The 24,756-nt window shown below is 55.2% G+C and overlaps 1 protein-coding gene across 1 annotated transcript in view; it reads right to left on the minus strand.

The window, feature by feature from the left end:
- The window catches only part of COL13A1 (collagen type XIII alpha 1 chain), a 154,353-nt gene that overhangs the window by 38,830 nt on the left and 90,767 nt on the right, over positions 1-24,756 (minus strand). The window contains exons 11-21 of the mRNA XM_068981805.1: positions 23,761-23,787; positions 23,639-23,665; positions 22,812-22,838; positions 19,729-19,794; positions 15,859-15,966; positions 13,233-13,259; positions 12,479-12,514; positions 3,517-3,561; positions 2,622-2,654; positions 1,997-2,023; positions 1,165-1,227 (exon numbers count right to left, since the gene is read on the minus strand). Of these exons, the coding sequence (XP_068837906.1) occupies positions 1,165-1,227; positions 1,997-2,023; positions 2,622-2,654; positions 3,517-3,561; positions 12,479-12,514; positions 13,233-13,259; positions 15,859-15,966; positions 19,729-19,794; positions 22,812-22,838; positions 23,639-23,665; positions 23,761-23,787 (486 nt within the window). The remainder of the gene's footprint in view (positions 1-1,164; positions 1,228-1,996; positions 2,024-2,621; positions 2,655-3,516; positions 3,562-12,478; positions 12,515-13,232; positions 13,260-15,858; positions 15,967-19,728; positions 19,795-22,811; positions 22,839-23,638; positions 23,666-23,760; positions 23,788-24,756) is intronic.

Consider the following 24,756-nt stretch of genomic DNA (forward strand, 5'->3'; position numbering starts at 1 on the left):
TTACCAGCTGAGCTACCAGGGAAGCCCAGTAAACAAGTACCTTTCTCTATTCTACCACCAAAGAATACTTTTTCTTGCCCGTGACTTAGGTCCCAGAGCCCCGCTCTCATTGCAGAGAGGAAGGGTCTCCGTGACTGTGGACGACCCCCTCAGTGAAGCACCCAGCTCCCCTGATGCTCCTCCTTCTGTGTCACAAAGACTTCACTTGGATTCACAGCGTCCTGTATCAGGAGGGCCCCTCGAGAGTGCCCCTCCAGGCCAACGTGAGAAGCTCCGCTTGCTCTAGACTGATGGTGGTTCTCATATGTAATAATATACACTGAGGGCCCTGCGCTCGTAATTCACTCGGATGGCTCAACGAACTTCTCAGCGGCCAACACAAAGGGTGTCGCATCAGGTCTTTAGCAGTCATCCCCTTGCCACCTGCCCTGGGGCAGAAAGTGTGAATGACAGGAGGAGGGCATGGCAACTCACTCCAGTGTTCTTGCCCGGAGAATCCCCAGGAACAGAGGAGCCTGGCGGGCTGCAGTCCATGGGGTTGCAAAGAGCTGGACACGACTGAACGACTTCACTTTCACTTTTCACTTTCATGCATTGGAGAAGGAAATGGCAACCCACTCCAGTGTTCTTGCCCGGAGAATCCCCATGGACAGAGGAGCTGGTGGGCTGCAGTCCATAGGGTTGCAAAGAGCTGGACATGGCTGAGCTACTAAGCACACACACGCAGGAGGCAAGGAGGGCCAGGTAAAAGCCCCAGTGGTGAGAGGGACATGAATCCTAAGGCCCCAGCTCGCCCTGCAGTGCCTGAGGCTTTAGCAGGGGCATACCCCTGTCTGAGGCGGGGGTGGTCTAAGGGGAAAGGTGTGGGGCTGCTCTGCTGAGGTCCTGGGGGATGGGAGCAGGGGCAGGGAGGACTTCCCTTCCTTCTGCTGGGCTTTCCTCTGGGGTACCCAGTGGCTTTCAGGGAGAAAGGCTGTGCCCTCGAGTGTGAATTTCTGAAGATTTGCAGGCCATCCTGCCAGCACTCCCTTCTTCCTGGAGACACATGCACCCTCCTCACACTGCAAGCAGCATGACAACCATAGGGGCGGGGGGTGGGAACGGCGGGGGGACCAGGAGAGGCCGGGATGAAGGGAGCACACACTCAGAGACACAGTATCCTACCCTCTGCCCCCTCTTTCCCGGCAAACCTGGGGGCCCCGGCTTCCCTGTTGCTCCTGGGTCTCCCTTTGGGGCAAGAAGAAAAAGTCACTGATAAGAGGATGGGGTGGGAGTGGTGAGGGGTACAAGGGGCAGTAATCATAGACGAGTGTTTCCAGAGTACCTGCCCCCTAAGAGGCACCTCTTAAAAGAAGATTGTCCTCATCAGAAAGTTTGAAAATGCTGCAGAAGTTACTTTGTTTTTCTTTAGTCGGCTCAGTCGTGTCTGACTCTTTGCGACCTCACAGACTGCAGCATGCCAGACTACCCTATCCTTCACTATCTCTCGGAATTTGCTCAAATTCATGTCCATTGAGTCAGTGATGCTATCTAACCATCTCATTCTCTGCGGCCCCCAAAAGAGTTTCCCAATGTATATTTAGCACAGTAAAGGCTCTGAGAAGGCCTGCAGGAAAGAAGCCTGTGTAATAGTTTCAAGGTCCATTATTTCTCAAATGTCTTTGACCATGGAAACTTTTCTCATGTTATACCTCTTATTGGACTGGATGAGAGACAGATCCCTGTGGGTATAGGGGACCATGTCACCGCCCGCTGCAGCTGGTGGGAATGTAAACCAGACAGTTGCCCGGGACAGGATCCAGGGAAGGGGACGCAAGGCGTCTGCAGCGCATTCTTGACAAGCAAGCCCCTCTGGGGTGGGCTCTCCTCCGCTCAGTCAGGTCCCCAGCTCTGGACCAGCCTCAGGGGACCAAGAGCAAAACAACAGCAGCCCCTCCCACCTCCACCCCACGCCTGATGCTCCGGGCTGCCCAGAACATTTCCTCTGTATCAGTACCTTGGCTCCTGGGATCCCAGGTTCACCCTGTGTGGGAGGAAAGAAGACTCTGGTAAAGAATGGGAGAGAGCCAGATGAGAGAGGCCAGGAGCAGAGAAGTGAAGGCATTTGGGGGCAGAAGTGTCCGGTCAGCGCAGGGCTTTCCTCTGCCCCGGACTCGGGCCCCGCCTGGACTATTCCGTATTCTTCCCCGAGGTGAGACGGTGGCAGGTGAGAGGCAGGCGGCCCGGGAGGAGGGAGAGGAAGGAAGGGACATTTGCTTTGGATGCCATGTCCCTGTAAATGACCTGGAGGAGGTCCACATAGAGAATTTCTGCTTCGGGAGTGTTCCTGCCCACCGGCTGAATTCTGGAGAGTAAAGCAGAGCACTAGACTCCTTTCACGTTGGCAGGCTGGTGGGACCTTCAGCTGAGACTGGTAAACCTTTGCCAGTTGCTTGTGCGGCTTAGTTAACATCTGTTGTTCAAGCTGAGCATCTGGCATACATATTGCTTTAAGGGCAACGGTTCTGAATTCTGTCTGTTCCTGCCTTGGTCCAGTGGCCACCCACTGAGCCCCTGAAACCCCAACTCTCCCCACCCCTCCCACCATGCCCCTCAGGTCTTGAGTTACAAGGTCCACTGACCTTCATCCTGGCCACAGTGGTTCCAGGAGCCCCCTGGCAGAGAGAAGGAAAGGCATGGGGACTGTCTCACCTGGGAGGGGGTGCGGTGCACAGAAGAGGTGGCCAGCCTCCTCTTGGAGAGACATGAGACGTGGAGACTTTGGGCTGCCGCTCAAAAGGGGGAAGGGGGTTGCTGAGCTCATGGCCTGAGAAAGACCCTCTGTGCTCAGCCAGGCTCCCTGGGCTTCTAGACCCTCCTGGGAGACTCAGAGGGCATCATGGCAGGCAGTCCCTGGCTGGGCTAGATGAGGGGCGCTCCTGGGTGGAGTGGGGGGAGGATACGAGAGGAGGAGATGGAGGAGAAAGTGGGGGAAGGAGAGCCACAGGGAAGTGAACAACAGCAGGTGGCTAAGTTTACTAAGCTCACTGGCCCCTGAGGCTGTCTGTAGGACTCTCCTTAAGGGAGCCCTCTAGTTCTAAGTCCCAGTGGACTAGGGAGCAGCTGGGAGTGAACCTCACTTCCTTATCAGCTCCAGACCACCAACTTTGAGGTAAATAAGCGGCCAAGCACAGCACTTAGTAAATTTCAAGTGAATGTCATTTTTAGGGGATCCTGATTCCCACATGGGTCTCAGGACTGCAGCCAGAGCTGAGGGTACCTGAGAAGTTCTTTTTATGACCCACTGATCCCCAGGAGGAGGCCTGGCCATGCTAGGAGGCTGCTGGTGAATGATGGTTCATGGGCCGAAAAGGAACACCGCTGCCTGAACAATAGGCCAGGCAGCAAGGAGAGAGGATGAGAAGGAACGTGCACCCCATCTCTGTTTTTATGGGAGGATAGGATGCAGAAGGAGGAGGCGCCAGAAGAGAGCACTATGGCTGGCGGAGCTGCTGGGGAGTGGGGGGCGCTGCATACCTTTGCTCCGTGTTTGCCCGGCATCCCTGGCATGCCCCGTTCTCCCTGCAGGAAGAGACAAGAGAAACAATGAGAAGAGGACCAGACTCAGGGCCCAAGGGCTCGGCTCTGAAGCATGGCCTTCGAGGATGTCAGCGAGAGGGGTTGCTCCGGAAGCTTGGAATAACCGTTCAAATCATGTCTGCCAGGGATGGCTTCACCCCATCCTCTTTGGGCCAGGTCTCGAAATTCTGCAAAAGGCCCAGAAATTTTAGCTTCCAATGCAGGAGCCCTCCCTTATCTCGACCCCACCAGGACCCCTGAGCCACAGGCAGGGGTGATGGAGCTGGACTCAGAAGCGACTGCAACAGACAAGATTGTGCCCCAGGCACTAAATTCTGGAAAACCCCTCTTGTGGGAAAGAGCAGAGAAAGGCTCAGCCATTTATTGCGTTTGTGTCTGGCACTGAGTGAAGCTGTCACATCCATCCTCTCTTCAATCTCTAGGCATCCCCTCCAGTCAGTGTAGGAACGGATGTTATTTCTGTCCCACAGGTGAGCTCTAGAAGGCCAGGTACGATAGTCAAGGTCATGCAGAGCAGAGATTTGAACACAGGTCTTTTATCTGCCAAAGCCCAGGTACCCATTTCTCTCAGCCAACCCCACGCATCAGATGCTTCTATTGCTTGGCAACCGCAAGCATCCGTTGCTTCCATTAAACCCCTTCTGCAGGCAAAAAGCAGGGCAAAGCCCTATATTCTGGAGGGCCCTCAGGTCTGTGCCCCATAGGAGTGAGGGGTCAGTGCTCAACCCAGGACTGTCTTTATAACCTCTGGCACCAGAGAGAGGCTGAGCCCGGCTGGCCTGTGACCACAGTTCTGCTCTATGGCCAGCAGAGGGCGGCACAGGACGTCATCAGAAATCTGGTAACTAGCTACAGCGCATAAGCTGAAGTCCCCAGTTTCCATTCCAAACAACTCAACTGGATTGACTCAGCCCAGAGGGACACCAGACAGAGTCCCCTGGGGTGGTGGTGGGTGCAGGTAGGAGGTCAGCTTGCGCAGCCCTGACTACTCAGAGATCTCCCGTTTGAATCCCTTTCCTTCTCTTCCCATCTTTCTCACAGCTTTCCTCCAATGCATCTGCCCTCACCTTTCCCACCTCCAGTAACAGAGCTGAGCTGGGTGTCTGTGTGATCTCGGATAACTTACTCTCTCTCTCTGGCTTCAGGATCCTGCAAAGTGAGGACTAGACACCTACTCACTTCTGCTCCTGGGAGGACCAAGCCGAGGAGCTGACTCTGGGTGTGTTGGCAGCCCCAGAAGGTTCCGTGGGGGAAGGGATGTTAGCGCTGGGTAAAACTGTGGTTCTACAAGGGACTCAGTGGGTCTCCTCCTGCCCCAAAGGACAGCCTGGGGTGCCCCAGCAGGGGAGGAGGCTGGGGTCTGCCCACGCTCCATCCCTGGGTTTCTGTCCCCAATCTCCACACGCGCTGTGCAGATCAAAACCTGGAGTGAGGGTGTCTGATGTAATCAGGGTTGTCTTCAGACCCTGAAGATTTGTCTGTGAAGATACAACCGCACTCTCCAGGGAAATCTGGGCCCCTCGGAGGAGGCAGTCTCCTCGTTAGGATGGCTGACCTTTTGCCCCTCCCCTCCCTCTGGGTCAAGTCTCTTAATTCTGCAAGTGACCCAGACTCCCTTGATCCCCATCACAGGGCCTCCCTCACCCCCACCCCTCTGCTGGGCAGGAAGCCAGGGTGCCCCTGGCTGACCCCACCCCGCGGGCTCATTCCAGTCTCATCAGTCTCCTTCTCCGGGGCTTGTCTCTGGGGTCTCAGCCTAGCCTGACCTCTGAACCAGGGTCTGGACTCAGCTTGCACCAGAAAACACTGATTCTGGACAATGAGAGAGGTGAGAGTGGGCTGAGAGTCATTATCAAGGACTCCAGAGTGGCTGTGAGAAGAGCATCCGTTTGCAGGGGTGATGGGGGCTGCGGAGTTGGGGGTGTTTCCAGGGCCATTGCTAAAGGGAGGACAGTGAGACGTGTGTGTTCACAGAGCTTTTCCTTGTGATGTGTCTTTGTAAGAGCACACTTAGAGGTTCCTTCGTTCCCATTTTCCTACATGAAAGTATTTTGTTTGTTTGGTTAAAAGGTTTAAGTTTGGAATTGTGCTGAATTTAGATCCACTAACTCACGAACATCTTAGTTGGGGAGAGAGCTCTCATAGTTTGCCAAAACCCGAGGGCCCCAATTTATCTCCTGCACCTCTTGTCCTCTGAGCAGGGAGCCTGGGGGGCTGTGGAAGTGGGTGCCACAAGCATTACAGAGGGTCTTGCCCCAGATGCCTGGGGCATGGGTGGTGGCTGATGCTGTGGAGCCAGGCCTGCAAAAGGCTGGCTCTTTTAACCTTGGTTCCCTGAACCAAGGATGCTGGATGGCTGGCCTACAAGGGGTGGATTCCGGTCTTGGTGGCTAAGAAAGTGCTGGGTGAGTTCACGTGGGTAGACAGGGGATGCCCTGAATGACCCTGAAGGCCATCCCAGCCACCACTTTTAGGATGCCACTGACTCCTGCTGCCCCTGCCTGGAGCGCCTGCCAAGCATCAATAGGTTCTGTATTCTGGTTCTGTTTTCAGGTGGGAGGACCCATCCTTTGCCCAGATGATGGGATGGAAGCAAGCTCCTTGGAGCACAAAGCAGTCGTGTTCTGCTCTCTTAATTGGTGATTTACTGTTTGTTGAACAAACAGGGCAGGGACTTGGCAAAGGAGGCAAGAGGTGGGGGGCTTCCAGGTCAGTTCCCCAGCCGAGCAAAGGTCAGGCCAGAGAAGCAGGGGAAGACGACGGACCTCCCTAACATGAGGCTCCTGTGCTGCGGGTTGGGGCGGGGGGCTGCTGAGCCAGAGCAGCTCCACACAGACGCTTTGTTCTCTGCAGGGGAGAAGTGTGGGGAGTGGAGGACTGAGGGAAGGCCAGCAGGTGACTCAGGCCTTAACTCTGGACCAGGGCCCTTTCCTGGGCTGGAAAAGCCGGGTGAGGAGAGCTACTGTCCTTCTCTTCCCTGAAGAGTTCCCAGGGCTCCCTTCCGGGAGAAGGGCAGCTCGGCTCCCTCTTCTCACCGAGCCAGCTCCAGACTGGAGAGCCCTGGGGCCACGGAAACGCCAGGTTGTCCGGTAATTAGGGCCGGCAGGAAGTGATCCAGGGAATTACCGGGGTCAGGCGCCCCATCGAAGGCCAGGGCTTTGGAAGGGCGGCTGGGTTGTAATCTCGATTTGAGATCGGTTGATTTTGTAGTTAGTTCCAAAAAGAAAAGTCAGCTCTAATTAATCTGGGGACTTGGGAGTGCAGGAGAAACAGGGGGCAGAGAGCACAGGCTGGGGGCTGCAGGCAGGCGGAGCAGGAGGGCTGTCAGCCCCCACGAGGCCTCAGATGTGGGGCCCATGTCTCAGCTCCCTGATCTGCTTTAACTGAAATGGCCTGGATGCCCCCCCAGGAATTCCTGGCTTTGAGAGCAAGTGCTGTCCCCCCTCTGCCTCTACAGCTTCCCTCTGCAGGGCATGCTCTGCTGCACGTCAGCATGGCATGGAGCCTAGGGCTGCCCAGGTCCTCTGGGAGCCAGGGGATGCAGGGAAGTTTTAGGAGGTCTCTCCGCTGGGGTCCACAGCTCAGACAGCCTTCTCCTAGCTTTATTGGAGGACGCAGGACCAGGTCAGCTCCCTGGGGAAGCATTCGGGTAGAATCAGTGCCAGTGGGCAAAGCACTCCCCTTCTTTGGTTCTTTGAATAAAATACACCAAGTACCCCCAAGTTCTCTGCCTTAGATGTTCACAGAGAGCCTGGGAGACTTGGAGGAGGGCCTGAATCCAGCCACAACCTTCTCACAAGAAGGAAAACAGGCCAGCTCCCTCCTTCTTTCCTTTTAGTGGAGGAGATGGGAGTACGCAGTGGTGGTGGGATACTGGAAATTATAGGTCCCCTGGGCTCATAAAACCCAGGTAGTAAAGTCATCCCGAACAAGATTTTGGGGCCAGAAAGACCTGGCTTCACTGCTTTGTAGCTGTGGCCCTAGGGGGATTCACCTCTGTGAACCTCGGTTTGCTCATCTGTAAACTAGGGATAGAGGATCTGATGAGATGATGCAAGCAAAGTGCCCCTATACAGCCTGGCACAAAGAGGCCCAGAAAGGTAGATATAATAATTCTAGTTATCATTCTTCAGAAGTGTGTCCACCCACGTGATCCTTTGCTCTGACTGGCAGGTTAGAATGATCCTGCCCTTTCGTAGAAGAACTAAGGTAGGGTGAGCAGATGGGCCGGGTGGGTGCCCTTCTGCTCCTCACACCCTCACTCAGCACCCTAGCCAGCCGACCACAGAGCCCATCGGATCTCCTTCCCTGGGAGTCCCTCTTTCCGGGGAGCCCCAGAGCCTCCAGGAGGTGTGACCTCAGTTACAAGCTGAGTAAACACGAGGTTCTCACATCCTGCCTGTACTGGTCTGAAGACGCACAGCCCGGAGCTGGCAGGATGGCAATGTGTGGTCAGCTCTGGTCCTTCATGCAAACCCCAAGGCTTAACACCCAGACCACCACATGTGTCAAAGGCACCCCCCTACTGCCAAGATGGGCGGGCCAGTTCTGACGTGCTTGGAGATAAGCTCTCACCAGGTTTTGTGATCCATACACAGCCTGACAATACTCATCAATCCTCTTGAAAGAGAGCCAAGGTTGCGACGCTTTAAACACACATTTTGCGTCTTGCAACTCATTTAAAGTAGATTGGTGCCATAAATTTGGATCAAATAGGTACCACATGGGCGCACAACAATGCTCCCAGTGTCTAGGCCACGGGGCTGGGTGTGAGTGGGGGTGCGGCAGCACACGGCCTGCCGGCTACACCGGGCTGTGATCTCCAGGAGCCGGTGGAGACGCTGCCCTGCTGGCCTTGGCCGGCCTTAGAGAGGGTGCCAGGCTGGGACCAGCTGCAGGGGCGGGTGGTGGTGGTGGCTGTGGTGGATGGAATTGATCAACAGCAAACTTCACAGGACCAGAAGCGCCTTTGCTGAGAGTTACATTCCATCCCTTCCTGAAAGAAAGGCCTCCCCGCGTGTGTGTCAGTCGCCAGGACAGAGTAATGGAAGCAGATGTGGCGGGTCCATTGTTACCCCGTGGGGCCCCCTCACACCCTGAACACACGGGGTGTCCCATGGCCTCTGTCCCAGCTCGATGTCCCCACTGGGTGGCACAGGGTGCTGGGGTGGGGAGCAAACTCTCATCTTCCCAGCATCTGTGACCAAGCTGCCCTTCGTGGGGGTCCCTCCTTCCAGGCCTCTTTCTAGGCAGAGAGCAGAGAGGGGAAGAGAGAAAAGAGATTTGGTAGACAAAAGAAAAGAGCCAGAGAGTTACCCCTCCACATCCCAGAGAAACCACAGGGGAGGGTGGTCTCTGCACAGTTAGCTTAGCCTGGGGTGACACCCTGCCTCCCCTGAGCAGACATTTCCTTTTGCACTAGGGCGAGAAGACTGGCTCCTGGGTTCAGACTCATGAGACCTAGCTTCCAATCCCAGCATGATTAGCACCAGCTGTGCAATGTTGGGGCTTCCCTGGTAGCTCAGACAGTAAAGAATCTGCCTGCAATGCAGGAGACCTGGGTTCAATCCCTGGGTCGGGAAGATCCCCCTGGAGAAGGGAATGGCAACCCACTCCAGTATTCTTGCCTGGAGAATTCCATGGACAGTGGAGCCTGGCAGACTACAGTCCACGGGGCCGCAAAGAGTCAGACATGACTGAGTGACTAACACTTGACTTGTGCAATGCTGGGCAGAGTATTGACCTCTCTGAGCATCTCATCTCTTGACAGTGGGGATAATGCATCAAATTACTGGGCCAAGATGAGATGAGACGAGTGAGACAGAGCGAAAGGACTTTGGCTGAACCAGAGATGTGAAGTAACTGCTGCCCTTGTCCTTGGGCAAGATTCTTCATCCAAGAATTGAAAAATGGGATGAAACACTTTAAGGAGAAAAGTAATATCTCATGGAAAAAGGACTCTTCATCTAAGAATTCTGATGGGAAGAATACTTCTGCCTGGGTATGGTGATCACTGGGGCTCAGGCAGCGGGAACAGGCACTCGTAGCCTCCTAAGTACCACCTGACCTAGAGGAATGGCTCTGCTGCTGGCCATCGGTCTCCAGGACACACCCTCTGGCCTCTGTTGGACTAGGAGGCTGTGGCTTCAGTGGTGACAGGACAAGGGTCCCAGCAGAGGGAGGGCCAGCACAGAGACAAGAGTTCTAGGGCCACCTGGTGGCTCCGGAGCGCCTACTGAGAAGTCTCAAGGACAGGCTGGGAGAAAAGGAGGTGGCAGGAGCCTTCCAGAAACGCAGAGAAGCCGGCAGCCTCACAGCTCCCCCTGGATTCCATGAGAAGAGGCTGTTGTGGACGGGCAGGGGCTGGTCAACAGAGAAAGAAAGTGTGGGGAACATGAGCTGAGCATGAAGGAGAAGGGCCTTCTTGGAACCCCAGGAGACCTAAGAGGGCGATGCTTCTGACAAGCCCTGGATGTGAATGGAGAAAGGCCTGGACATAGACTCGAGGGGTCTGACTCATAAAGCCAGGGTGGGGTGGGAGGCTGCTCCTCTCCAGGGAGTATGGAGCCAGCTCTGTTCTTAGGAAGCTGCTGCTTCCCTGAGCAGGAAGGGATTTCAACCCAGTCTCCCATCGGATATAGGAGCTTCTCTTAACACATGACAGACCCATAGTTTTCCAGCCTCTCCTTAAATGCCTCTGATGACGGGGAACTCCCTCCTTCTCAAGGTACCCATCAGTACTTGCTTTATCCTTAGTCAAGCAAAAGAAATGCATCTGTGCTTTTTCCAGCAGCCCTGAGCCCCCTCTAGCAGCCCTGAGCCGTCTCTCTCCAGAGCAGGCTTCCCTGGGATCAGAGGCTGCCCCTGTCAGTAGGACCACACTGGTTTCCTCTGCAAATTCCGCACAGTCAGGGCTGAACGACTCCTCCCACAAACTTCACCCAGAATGGCCACAATCATGGAACCAGGCCCTGTACCATCAGGACACCCTAGCCCCAAGCTGACGCCTCTCTATCCTCAGGGCAACATACCACCCCGGCCAACCTCCTTTCTGAATGGACCAGACTTCCAGTTGGCAGGGGAATGCAGATGCCTGCCATGGTAGGGATGCCAGCCATGGGCATCCCCATGACCCCAGGGGAAACTGCTGCCCTGATGTTTCTTCACAGCTTGAAAGAGCTGGTCTGGCTGCTAATGGGAAGGCCGACCCTGTGCTGCACTGGGAGGCAGTGAAATTTGTGAGTCTGCGAGAGTGGATGGAAGCAACCTCGGGGGCTGTAATTTCCACTTCCTGACACAGTACAAACTTCGCAGTTTATGCAGAGCTGATGAAAGACCTCTCGGGTCTTGCCATTTCACCCACCAAGCACCCATAAAACAATGCGGTGAAGGCCCCTGGCGGATTACGGAGCTACAGAGCCTGTGGAATGTGCTTCTCCGGAGCTGATTCTTCCTTTCCAGAATCCCTCCCCTTCCTCGCCCTGCCTTTCTTTCCTGTTTCTTTTCTTCCTCTGGAAGGCGCCAGAGCCTCCCAGCTGGGGCCTGGAGAGTGGGATGGGCTCTTTATGACACATGGCATCACGGGAAGGGCTGTGACCTGGACTGGAATTCCTGCTTTGCCACTTATGAGCCACTTAGGTTGTACCTCAGTTTCCTCATCTGTTAAATAGGAGAAGAAGAGTACCAGCCTCCTAGGATTAGATATAATGCAGGTCCCATTGAAGGCCAGCCTGGCACGCAGGAGACATTCAGTAAGTGGTGTACAGTGTTAAAATTATTGTTACATTATTAAAGTTATTGTAATGACCCTCTCTGGGCCTTGGCTCAATTGTTTCCCTGTCTAAAATGCCATTTCCCTTGAAATCTGCTGCTTGAAGGAGCACAGTGGTAGATTAAAGATGGTCACAAAGGCTTTACCACCCTCCCACAGGAAGAACAGGGGCTGAGTCCTCCTGCCCCACTGACTTGAATGCTTTGGCTGTGTTACTTGCTTTGATCAACAGGACCTGTGCACTGGGACTCGCCTGTTTTGAAAGCTGACCTGGACCTGCCATGCTGTGAGGAAATCCATCTGCCCTACACTAGGGGCTGAGAGGCCACGTGGAGGAGAACAGAGGAACCCAGGCCACAGCTAGCGCCAGCCCCAGGCATGTGGACGAGGCCATCTTGGCCCCCCCAGCTTTTCCAGCCACCATCCCATGTGACTGCATGAGTGAGCCCCGAGGAGACAGCTGGTCAAGCCACAGAATCCTGAGAAAGAACTGTTTTAAGACAGTAAGTTTGGGATGGTTTGTTACACGGCGATAGAAAACTGATACACTTACCCATTCACCAGGATTGAACTCAGAGGCTGTCCTCTCTCTGACGACTTCCCGAAATCCTCCCAACCTAGAATGAATTTCCCTGAACCCCCTACCCCAATATTGGCACAGCACTTTGGGATGGTAGTGGTTAGTGCAATTGCCTTCACTAGGGTTATTTGTGTAGGAATTCTGTCTCTTTGGCCTGTGAGTGGCCAGACAGCAGAGTTGGGACCTTCCATATCCCCTACCATACTCAGAAGCTCTGCCTGGTCCCTGCTTACCAGGCCCTCCGGGGGCAGGTGAGAACCTGGTCTGCCTCTGCAGACACGGCCAGTCGGGCTGGCAGGGGACACATTCCTGGTCTGAGGTCCAGCAGGGCCACTGACTTGCCTAAGGCCCTTCCTTCCCTGAGCCTCCTGCTTCCTCAGTGGAGACACAAACCCTCGATCACTTAAATTCAAGAGTTTTGAGGCCCCTGCTGATGTGTGTGCAAAAGCATGTACGAACCAAGTCCAGACCCTGTGTACACTGTGGTGAAGCCCTACTTGGGTAGTCACCTGGTGGGGAGTGGGTCCTTCCTTCCCCCTCCTTCTTACCTTCCGGCCGTGGTAGCCCTGGATGCCTGGGTCTCCCTGAGGGGAACCAAGATAAGGCCATTAGAGGGGTTTTCTTGCTGCACCCCCTCCTCCACGTTACCATCCCTCTTCTTTCCAATGACTCCAAATCCTCTGACCTCCACCTCCAGCCAACCTTGGAACAGTAGCAGGGACTGTTTGACTTTTTAGAACAAGTCCTTGTCTTGCAGAGGCTGAGGGAGGAGGGAAGGGTCGACTCGGCAGGGGCATAGGACCCCTGAGGGTCAGTTCTGGTTCCACCACGGGCTCTCTGTGGCACCTGGACAAGTCACTTCCCCCGGGACTCCAGCTGCTGCACTTGTGAAAAGGCTGGCTGGACCAGTGCTTAGCAACTTCTCTTTCCTAGAGCCACAGGGGCTCCAGCTTCAAAGGGAGACTCGACACTGGGCTCCCAGATAAGGTTTCGAAAGGAACCGGATGGCCCCTAAGGTCCTTTCCAGTTCTGGCCCCTTAGGAGCCACTGTTTTACTGGGATGTTGTGACAATGTCCTGGGCACCTGAGTTCCCAACTCAGACCACGATCTGTTTGGAGAGCAGGGCCACATCTTCCATACCAGCCACAGCACTTGCTTGGCCTGAGCCCACGAAAGTGCAATCCTTGTGGAAGTCAATCAGTTCCCTCTCAGCCCCTTACTCAGTACCTGTCAGCGTGCCACCCTCTACCCACCAGGGAACTTTCCCACCCACTCGATGCATCACCCAGAAGGACCCTCACCTTTGGTCCAGGAGGCCCAGGTAAGCCCTGCAGAAGCAAGAAGAAAGGTGAGTGGAGATGGATTCCACTGGCAAATGGTGAGGGCTAAACACGTTAAGATGGTGCAGTTGGTAAAGAATCTGCCTGCCAGCGCAGGAGATGTAAGAGACACGAGTTCGAGCCCTGGGTCGGGAAGATGCCCTGGAGTAGGAAATGGCAACCATTCAAGTATTCTTGCCTGGGAAATCCCATGGACTGAGGAATCTGGCAGCTACAGTCCATGGGGTTGCAAAGAGTCGGGCACGACTGAGCATGGATGCACACAAACACATTTACAGTGGAGGCTGTAACGGGCTCTGGAGGCGCTAGAGAACAGATCAAGAGGGTCCTCAAAGGGCATCTGAAACCTGCTCAGGGCAAGTGGGGACAACAGGCTCCTGTCCCTCTTTGGAGCCACATGGGAGCCTCGGGCATCTCGGCTGTGCTGGCCTGCTGTAAAATAGGTCAATGGCATCATGTGAAATTGATAGTGTGTTTGGTCCAGGTCCCCACCCACCCACCTCCTAACTAGAGCCGCTCCCTGGAAAGCCGACCTTGCCCAGCAGAGCTTGGGTTTTGCCTTTGGCCCTGCCAGCTTGCAGGGGAGCCCTCTGTCTCCATTCCCCACCCCTGGGGCGCTGTGACCACAGGAGCCAGCTTGGGGGAAGTGGTGTGAGCCCTGCAGGAGCCCGAGGGAGAGGACAGGGAAGGCAGGCTCCAGTGTGGTCTTGGGCGTGGGTCTGGATGGCAAACACTGGCTGGAGAAAACCATGATGCCTGAGTCTGGCCTGTTTCAGTTGGTTTCAAAACATGAGTTCTGGTTTTTGTCTTCATAAACAACCTAACAAAGAAAACTGCCTGGCTTGGGTTCAGTGATCGGGAGCCCAGTGTGTTCGGGTGAGGGCCGTCAGGAAAGAAGTGGATTTTGAGCACTTTTTAAAATTTTGGTTTATTTTCTTGGCTTGGTTTGTTTGGTTCAGTTCTCCAAATTCTGCTTCCTTTTAGGTTTTCTGCTTTTCCATCCATCAATCCATGGAAGTGAGACTAACTTCCCTCCCCAGGGTTCTGGGGAGAAATCATGGAAATATTTAAAATCCGTTATGGGGATCAAGCTGAGCAGGAGAGCTGGCTCTCCCAGAAAGGTAGGTTTTCACTCTGCTATGCTGCCTTCTGGTCAAGCTGGCTGCCCTGGTTGGCCAGAGCTGTCAGCCAGCCTAGGGGGACTCTATACGAAACCTTAGCCTTGGAAGCCGGGGTAGCCGAGGGCCCCGGTGTGAAGCCAAGTGACCTGGAATGTGGCCATACTCATCATGGGCTACTTGACAGGGGCACCCCTGACTCAGTAATTCCACTTTTGGGAATCTATTGCCATGGAAGCTTTGGAGATGCGCATACGCATTTATGTTTAAGGATGTATATTACAGAAGGGAACCCATTAACTACACTGTAAAGAGACCCAGCAGTCCTAAAATCCGTATCATGGGAGACTCCTGACGTAAGAAAGGGCATGGTGTACGAGATTAAGGGAAAAGAGTAACAGGATACAAAGTGTTATGTTATTCAAAACATCACCAACCTGAAAAACGTTTATGTGCAGAGAAGTCTAAGGAGAAAAATGGAAAGGACTCTCCCCAGCGTTAATGATGGGGAACACTGGGTATGGGAAAGCAGACAGTTTAAAACTTTTTCTTTGTCTATGTTCCAAATTTTTCACAATGGATATATGATGCTTTTGTCATACGAAAGAAAAACACTTAAAAAAAAAAGCCACGTGGAAAAAACATTATCAAACAGACTGTGTCCTTAATCCCTCTGCCTCTAATAACTGCTGACATTGGTCTTAGCTCTGGGTAGAGATGCATTTTTCTCTAAAGAAGAAGTCCAGGGTTTTCTGAGTTACTCTGCCCTGGTGCTTTCTTGCATGAAATAGGGCTGAGAAAGAGTTGGGGCTTGGCTAGAGCTTGCAAACAGATGACCCGGTGGACACTGGGACTGACCTATTGCCTGAGCGTGGTCTTGCCCAGAGGGGTGTCTGTTGGCTCCCCTGGGCCCCTCCTGGCAGCGGTCCAATCCGCAGGCTTGAGGCAGGGGCCTCTTGCCCAACCGGGTGTGTAACTTGGTTGGAAAGCGGCCTGGGAGCGGGAAATCCACACACACCAGCAAAGGCGTGTCTGTTAGGGATGCTAGGCCATCAGATGCCCCCTTGCTCCCTCCTTTAGGACACATCGTCCCAACTCGAGTTTTCCTAAGCCCAGGGGGCAGGGGACATCCATCAGTGTGGTCCTGGGAACGTTCTCTCCAAGCTCCTCTCTCCTGAGGCTGGGAGAGGCAGGCCTGCTCATGGTTTCCCCCTGGGGGGCAGTGGCTGAAGTGGAACACATGGTCCCATTATGTGTGTTCAGAACCAGAGAGCAACCGGTGAGCATGACGGGGATGGGCAGCTCCCTCAGGGATGGGGCCAGCCATGCCCCGCAGCCTTGCCAATGTGTTTCTGCCCTTTCAGCGGGGGCCCAGAGTCCCATTGGTTACCCAGTTCCCAAACTTCCAGAGAATTCAGGGGATGAATCTTGAAGGAGAGGAGCTGGTGGAGCGCAGGAGGGGTACTTACCGGTGGCCCCATGGGCCCTGGCAGTCCTGGGTGCCCCAGAGGTCCACTCGGTCCGGGAGGGCCTGGTGGCCCTGGTGGGCCTTGGATGCCAGCCTGGCCCTGTTCACCCTGAGGTTGGTGGAAACAAGTGTCAGAGAGGGAGCCCTGGGCTGCAGAACCGTCCCGCCCCAGTGCCATGCACCCGGTGAGGCCCCGCCGTGGGCTCTGGGGGAGGTGGCAGTGACGTGATGTGACGGTGCGGTGGTGGCGACGCATGCAGAGGCCGGTGGTGGTGAGGAGGAGGCTAAGACACTAGGCCTCCAGAGGAGAGGCTTCCAGAGAGATCTGCTGCGTGAGCTGTTGGTCCCCAGGGCAGAGCCCTGCTGAGGTGGCAGAGGCGGAGGAGCGGGTGAGTGCCCCCCGGCCCAGCCGAAGTCCTGTCCCCAGGTCGGTCAGATGACCAGGGTCCAGCCGAGGTGGCCGGCGGCCTCGGCCTGCCTTGACCTCTCCCTGCGTGTGGCGAGCCCGCCATCTCCGCGCCCTGGCCTCCCAGCCTTCAAATGAGAACAGCTGTTCCTTGTTTCTTGTCACATTTTGCCGTCTTTGATTATCTGGCCCAGAGGATCAACTGAGTCCTTAGGTCAGAGGCCACAGAATTTTGTTTAGCTCACCAAACAATTGGGCAATAGATTTTATGTAAAAAAAAAAAATATATATATATATATATACATATACCTTGGTAGCTTCTGCTGAAAAAAATGGAGCCTGGACCAGCTAGACCCACACTGCTCGGGGGCCACCATCAGCTGGGCTCTCCGGGTCCCTCAGGCCCCAGCCTTCCAAACCATTCTGTGTGCAGCCAGCTTTGTCATTTGCGTGATCTGTGCCTGACCTCAGAGGACAGTTGAGTTTGCAACCCTTTGTTGGGTTGAGTTTTGAAGGTGTAAAGTGCTTTGTGCCTTTCTGGAGTCACTGTTATTATTCTTTTTCCTTATCCTGAAGCCTTTGTCACCCGACTCCATGCAGGTGCCCAGGGTGGACCCAGAGCCCAGGGAGGTAGGGGTGGGATCGTGTTCCCTCAGGAGGAGGAGAGAGCCTGGTCCACGTGACCCAGCTCTTGGGGCTGGAGGCCAGCCCGTGTCATCCTCAATCTATGCAGACCAGCGTCATTAGGTTGCTTTCTCCACGACCTCTCTGGGGAGGTTCTGGGTTCAGCTCTTGCTGAGGGGTCCAGCCCTGCAGACAGACTCAAGTAGAACAGTCTGGCAGGTGTGAGTGCTCCAGGCTGGGATGCAGGAGATCCAGGTGGCCAGACTCCAGGCCAGCCCACCCTTCTCAGTGTGATCTCAGTAATCCTTTATAACACTGTACATAGAAAAGGGGCCTGATGATGCTTGCTGCAAACCCCATATCATAAGTAGGAGTGCACAACCTCAGAATGGGAACTCAGATTTTAGCAGCATCCGCTTGAACCGTCTCTCCAATGGGATATCCTAGGACAGAGGCCACCAGCAGTGCCACTCTTGGCCTGAGCTACATCCTGCCACACCCTCTAAAAATCCACTTAAGGGCTCAAGAGTCCATGGTGGAGAAGGCAGGTGCAGAGATGGGTCCCAAGTCCCATTTTACAGAAGAGAAAACGGAGGCTCAGAGAAGTTGGGCACCCTGACCAAGGTCACATGGAGAATTTTGGGGGAACTGGAATCAAAACCCAGAACTCTAGACTTTTCTATTCATTCCAAATAAGCCCCCAGCAAAAACTGTTCACCATCCAAATTTCTGCACTTTGGCAATGACCTTCAACGCCATCTGCTAAACACATCATTTTTTTCAACTAATGTTAAACCCAATGTTTAAGCATCTTACAGAGCCTGTGAAATCAATATTGGTTTATTGATTGGAAATGGACAAGCCTTTTTGTGTCTCACGGTGGCTGACAGAATAAAAACCTTATTCTCAAGGCCGAATCTGTAGCAGGAAAGACAGGGGTTCCCTAGTCTGTCTCTACTTTAGAAATCAGGTCAGGGCATCACAGAAAGCTCTGGTGTATCCTCCTCCTGTTCTTGAAAAGGGAGGCAGTAACATGCCTCGGCCCCTCTCAGTTTCTTCCTCTGTAAGGTGGCGATGAGGATGCCAGTTCCACTGCATGGTGGCCCGTGTGGGATTACATGGGCTAATCCATGTAGAATTCTTACAACAGAGCTTGGAGCCCAGCAAGAGCTCAATGCATCGCAGTCAGTGCAACTAGGGCCAGGAGGTGGGTGATGGGGGCCGAGGCAAATGGCCACTCTGAGAGTAAGGACTCAGATCTCCTGAAATGGGGTCTGACATGGGTAGGGGTGGCTGAGAGTGGGGTGGGCCTGGTGCTTCTCTGAGCTGCCAGTGAGTCCCCTGAATAACCAGGCACTGGGTAAGCGCTTGGAGCACATGGAGGCTCTCGAGGATTCGGCTGGTGTAATGGGATACGGAGGCTTGGGTAGCACACGTGTCACGGGTCCCTCTGTATTTTTAGCCATTAATTGGAGTGATTTTTCAGCCTTGTTCAATCAGATGCCTGAACATTCAGGCCCCTGGGCCCCTGAGTCAGCCCAGATGTTGGCTCCAGGCCCTGCTGTCAGGCTTTCAGAGAGCGTCTCAGAGCCCTGCCTCTTCCAGCACTCCTGAGACCTTGGGGGTCACCTCTGACCCCCAGTGTGAGCAAGGCTAGGGGTGCAAGGGCAGCCATGGAATTCCTGGCCTGGCATCAAGCTGTAATGCCTCTGCCTGGATCCCTGGGTCTGTGCTCTCTTGCTCTTTGTTCTTTGTGATCTGGTCCTATCCCAGCCTCCTTGGCTTAGTAAGGCAGGAAGAAGGAAGCAGTTGCTCACAATGATTACATCTGTTGGTTGTGGGCTACATTTCCTCTGCAAATTCCCTTGCTTCTCAAACTCAGGTTACAAGTGATTGGATGCTAAGCAATCTGCATTTCTAAATATAAAGGGTGTAGGTCCAACTGAGAGAGCCCTGGGTGTGGGGTCTGAAGACCCGATTGCCAGTTCCAATTCTGCCTCTTGCTGTTTGTGCCACCTTGGGTACAGATTCACCTCTCTGAGCCTCAATGTAATTTCAGCGCTTAAATCCTGCCAGGAAGTATTCCCAGTGCTCTGCATACACAAGAACCCTATACGGTAAGAACCACTATTGTTCTCATTTTACAGATGAGAAAACAGAGGCACGAAAGGTTAAGTAACTTGCCCCAAATTGCATAACTAGTAAGAGCTGGAGAATGTGTGTGCTCTGCAGTTTACTGGCTGTGTGACCTCAGGTAACTTACTTAACGTCTCTGAGCCTGATTTGCTCATCTGTGAAACAAGGATGATCATGCCTAACTCATACAACCATTGTGAGAATGTAAACAAAAACAGGCTGTAAAATGCATAGCCTGGTGCCTGGCACACAGTGGCGGCTGTTTTGCTGGCTGTTGTGAGCAGTAGCAGTGAGATAGTGGTTGAGGCTTCTGGGCCTGGGTGTTGTGCATCTATCTCCACATGTACGGCATTGGCAGGTCCATCTTTGTCTAATTTAATGCAATGGGAGTGCAGTGAGATTCTGCTTTTTTCCAACAGCCCTGGTGGCTCAGATGGTAAGGAATCTGCCTGTAATGCAGGAGACCCAGGTTTGACCCCTGGGTCAGGAAGATCCCCTGGAGAAGGGAATGGCCACCCACTCTAGTATTCTTGCCTGGGAAATCCCATGGGCAGAGGAGCCTGGTGGGCTATAGTCCATGGGGTCGCAAAGAGTCAGACATGACTGAGCAACTTTCACTGTCACAGCCTCAGCTGCTTCATCAGGGCCCAGAGACTCGCCAGCCCCTGGGAAGCCCCGTGTGGTCTGGCCAAGGGAGGTGTCTACCTGGAAGGTCCGCCTTTTAATGACTGGGGGTGGAGCCAGCCGCACTGAATTGAGGAGAGGCAGCAGCTGAGGAGAAAGATGAGTTGGAAGGCCAGAGGGTAGAGGCCAAAGATCGCAGTTGTTCAGGAGGGTCGAAAGTCCACCAGGAAGGCAGGGTGGCCGAGAGGGAGGGAGGAGAGGAAGAGAGAAGAGAGATTAGCGGGCTTGAGGCACTGGAGGGAGGGCGTGGACGGGCCGCTCGAGGCTTGTGGGTGCAGCTCTGAGCTTGCCCTTGGAAGGCACCACATCCCTGGGAGGAGGCAAGCCCTCGGGGTGTTGGCAGCAGCACTCCGCAGTGGGGAGGGGGCCCCCTGGCCAGGCCTGCCCTCCATGGCCAAGCCGGGCCGCAGAGCCCTCCTGACACACTGCCCAATGTTGCACTGCCAGGCCCTTGGGTCCCTGATCGTGGACAGAGGCTGCAGGGCTAGGGGAACAGACTCTGAGGCTCTGACTTGGGAGCCGCAGGATCAGCCTAAATTGGTACTTGAAGCCAGGCTGGTGGGCGGCCACCCCGGGTTCTTTTTTCGGCTGGATGAGAAGGGCTGGTGTCAGTGAATCTGGGGAAGATGGTCAAGGGCAGAGCCGAGCCCGGCTCCCGGGGGCTGAGCAGGAGGAGGGTGTGACCAGTGTGGGCACCAGCTAAGTGCTACTGAGGCCTCACCCGGGGGCTTGGAACATCGAGGCTGGACAAAGACGTCTCTGGCGTGTTCAACCACTTTTTTGGGGGGCTGGGGCGAGGAGAGGCAATCATGTTAGCTAACGCAATTTTCATTTCTGGAAATTCTGGCTGCTTCCAGTCTTTCTATCCAGTGGAGTTGAGCACCCCACAGCTTTAGGAAGAGGTTAGAACCCATGTGAAAACAGAGGGCATATAATCCACCTCTTGTTTCTGAAAGCATTGTAGCTCACACAAGGTGGCTGGGAAGAGCATTAAGAAGCAAGGGCTGCTTGGGCTGAGGACGCACCCAGCCAGAAACCCGGGAGCCCAGTCATGGCCTTTCTGGGTCATTGCCACCTTCATGGGTAGTTGCTTCGTGAGGAGCCCCAGCCTTCCCACTGGGGCCTGGGGATGTGCAACGTTGGGCTCTGTGTCCATGGAGCCTCTCACCAGAGGGGCCCAGAGACCTTTCAGAACCTACAAACCTTCAGAGTAATTATCTGGTTGGAGCGCAGAGCTGCTAGAGAGCCACTTAGGTGCTCCTGGGGTGGGGTAAGGGGTAGGGGTTAGGGGAAGACAGGGCAACGGGGAGAGTGAGTGCCAGGCTCAGATACCAGCTCCCACTCCCAGGGCACCCCAGACACCCACTGTCCACCCGGGCTCCCCCTCTTTCCCTGGGGATGCTGCAGGCTGGCACAGAGGCCCAGACCACCTGGATCATGTATCTCGTGGGCTGGGAGGCCTGCTACCCCCCTCAGGCCTGCAGACCCTTCAGAAAGGCAACAGCCCCCCTACCCGAGAAACACCCTGCTTTCCTACCCACTTCCAGATGAATGGAAGGTGCCAGCTGCCTTGCCCTGCCCATCAGCTGGATCCCCAACTCCACTCTCACCCAGCCTGACTTGTTACCCACCCTGGCGCAGTCATAACCCTGGGTTTCTCTGCAGCCTGTGGCCAAGCGCTGGAGCCTTCCATCCCTGCTGGCTCCCTCTTCCTGGGTTGGGCTCAAGGGCAGAGTCCCTCCCTTCTCCCTGCCCCATGCTTAGAGCTAATAACACACTGTCAAAGCGGCTGCAGTTGTGTTGTCTTTGCTGCTGGGGGATGCTGTCTTTTTTCGGGTAACATGACAATCCTGTGAGCCCATCGTTTCAAATAAACACAGCTGACCTTCTATTATTGTATCAGGATCAGGCTGGCCGGAACACCAGGGCCCCTGACTCCCTAGAGCACATGCCGCCGACAGGCTGGCTCTGCCTGCACTGCCGCCGGCCTGCCTGCGCCCCCTACTCAGCCTCGGCCTCACCCCTACCCCAGCCACTCACATTCAAGGCTGCACCCTGCCCCCAGCCTCTCTCTGGCCTGGGAACCAGAGGTCAGCACCTAGCAAGGCCCTCCCAGGGCCTTTTGGAGCCAGGTTGGTTGACTCCGAGTCTGGCTAGTCTTTCTCTCCACTCTCTCAAGTCCCCTGCCTGGCAGGGGTGGATGGCCAGGGTGGCCACACTGTGTGTGTTGGGGGGCACAAGGCAGCCCGCAACAGGGGGATGGACACTGAAAGGTGCCTGTCATCCCTGTCCCCACTGCCCGGGGCTGAGAGTGGCGAGGGCAATCCACAAAATGAGGGGTGTCCCAGCTCACTGGGGCTCTTGCACCTTCACTCCCCACTGCCCCTCCTCAGCCCCATCCCCGAGAGTGGCTCTCAACGTTAGTGCACACATCTGAGGGCCCTCAACAGGACTACAGCAGGCTTTGGGCTCCATATCCTGGCGTGCAGCAAGGGAGTGGAGGAACTGGATCGGCGGGGGGAAGAGCAGGACACTAGCCCTGAAAGCCCCACCCCACTTGGAGGGGCTGCCTTGACTCTTAGAGGCAAAACAAAGACTTCACTCTTGCACTGATAGTCAGCTTCCAACTATCTCCCAGCACGCAGGTCTGGGTCATCCGAAACAATGACTAACCCAAAAGTCCCTGTGATTTGGCCAGGGCAGGCAGACAACCGGGCAGCCGGCCAGACAGACAGACACACAGAAACGCCGGGTAGGGAGCCAGACCCAGACCCACACAAGTTGCACAGCCTTATGTTGAAAGCCACTTGCAGAGGAGCGCACAGCCAGGCACTTGGAGCTCCAGATACACGCATGCTGGCGGCTCCCAGGTCTAGCCAGCATGGGAGTAGATACACAGAGACACATAGCTCTGCACAAACACACACACGCTGATCACCAGGCACAACCCTGGGGGCTGGCCACTGTCCTGCCCCCATCATGGTGCTGCTCTGTCTGCTGAGTGCAGAGGGTCTGTGTGCCCCCGGCCCCAAGCACTGTAGGGAAGAGGAGGCTAAGTTGGGGGCTGTGCCCCAGGGATGGATCAGTTTTCGGGGTTCACTTACCCGGTGTGGGTACTCGCCACACTGACCCTGGGGAAGAGAGGGAAGGAGAGGAGGTGTTAGACACTTGTTGGAAGGTGGACCCTGGGGGGCAACCTCAGGACCTGGGGACACACCACACACACGCACACACACCACCTGCCTCCAGGCTCTGTCTGATTCCCTCCCTCATGCCTGCTTGGCAGCGGGGAAGAACCCCCCAGGGCCTGCCTGCATGTGGCCCCACGGAGCCAAGGGCAGGACTCTGCCACCTTACATCATGCACTGTAACAGTGGAGTCAGGGGTTGTGCTCCAGGCCTGGCTGGGAGTATCTTCCGGAAAGGTCCATCCTCTGCCTGGGCCCTAAACAGGAGTCCCTGGATGGGAATAGTGGACACCGAGGCAAGGGCCACGGAGCCCTCAGACATGCCTTCTTTGAGCTGAGGTGCCAGGTCCCTGCACCATTCATCTGGGGGCAAGCCCAGTAGAGCCCCCATCAGAAACTCAAGGAGACAGAGCACCTAGAAGGCTGGGAAGAGGGCCAAGCCAGGAGTTTACAAAACAGACCCCCTGAAATCCTAGAGGCTCACGGGAGGTGGTCAGGAAATAGTATGGGGGTGGCAGGTGGAATGTGTAGAGAAAGAGGCTGAGAAGGGCCAGGCTCCAGGCTGTCCCCTTCCCTCAAGAAAAGACCCCCACTCAGGGCAGCCTCCCTTCTCTCTCATATACTGAGCACCACAGTGGATTCCCTGCTTCTGTTGATAAAAACTGAAGTTTGAAAATAACCCTTTCTACCTGTTGGAAGACTGCTTCTTGAGATGAAAGTTCTAGAAAACCCCCATCGGCTTACCTTTTCTCCCTTTTGTCCTTGAGGTCCCTACAAAGAGATGGAAATCAGAGAGTCAGAAACCGAGGCTCAGGACTCAGGGCCCGAAGCCTCTCTGCTGGAAAGCCCTGGGGTGAGATACCAACCAGCTGTCCCCAGGGACCCGCCAGACCCTGAGGGACAGAAACACCCACAGGTGAGTGGAACAAAGAAGACATGCAGAATCAGTCATGCAGGCCTGCATGGGATCATGCAAGAAACTTTTTGGAAGGCCTGAGTCCCGAAGGCCAGGCTTAGCCACCCATGTCTGGTCTTCCTGTGCCCGAGACAGTCCAGCTGTTGTGGCCCAGCTTCTTCATCCACCGGCAGACATGACTAGGTGTGCCCTGCTCCCCGCACTTGACTACGATGAAGAGCAGGTGTCATCTTTCATTTATCCCTGCACCTGCCAGCATCTTGTGGGCCGGCCACAGCAGAGGCTGCACGGACGTGCGGGACAGGGCTCTGCTACTGCCAGGCGCCCTGCACTCTCAGGCCATTTCCTCTTAGAACTGAAAGCACATTCTAACTCCTACCCTCCGCAGCCTCAGCATCAAACCCACTGAGCCAGAAGGGCTTCTGGGGACACGGGGGCTGGGGCAGTGTTCCAGACATCAGGAATTTTGGAAGAAATTTTGGCCAAAGAGATGAAGCAGGAATTTCTTCTCTGTGTTCTGGGTTCCTTGGAGGAACGTAAGGGCCTCAGACTCCCCTCCAGGGGTTCTGGTCAAAAGCTCGCAGGGCTGAGAAAGGAGCCTGGGTTCAGGGTGGACCCCAGTTCTCTGAGGGGGATGCAGCGTCCAGCTGGCTCTCTCAGGGGCCTGACCTGAGGCCGGGGCTGAGGAGGCCTCACGCTTGGCTGGTGTGGAGTGGAGAGGGAGATGGAAGGCGCCCCTTGTTTTGAGGACCCCCTTGGGGGCAGGCTTTGGGACATGCTAAGCTCACGCCCACGCTGGCCCGAGAGGAAGGGGCTGGCGTCGCTCCTTCTCCCAGACGAGGTGATGGAGACGAGGCCCTGTGGCTCAGTGAGCAGTGGCAGCACTGGGACCGTGAAGGTCCAGCTGCATCCACTCTGCTGCATGCTCTAAACTGAGTTGGAACCC

This window comes from Capricornis sumatraensis, chromosome 10 (assembly GCF_032405125.1).
Source record: "Capricornis sumatraensis isolate serow.1 chromosome 10, serow.2, whole genome shotgun sequence".
Taxonomy (NCBI): domain Eukaryota; kingdom Metazoa; phylum Chordata; class Mammalia; order Artiodactyla; family Bovidae; genus Capricornis; species Capricornis sumatraensis.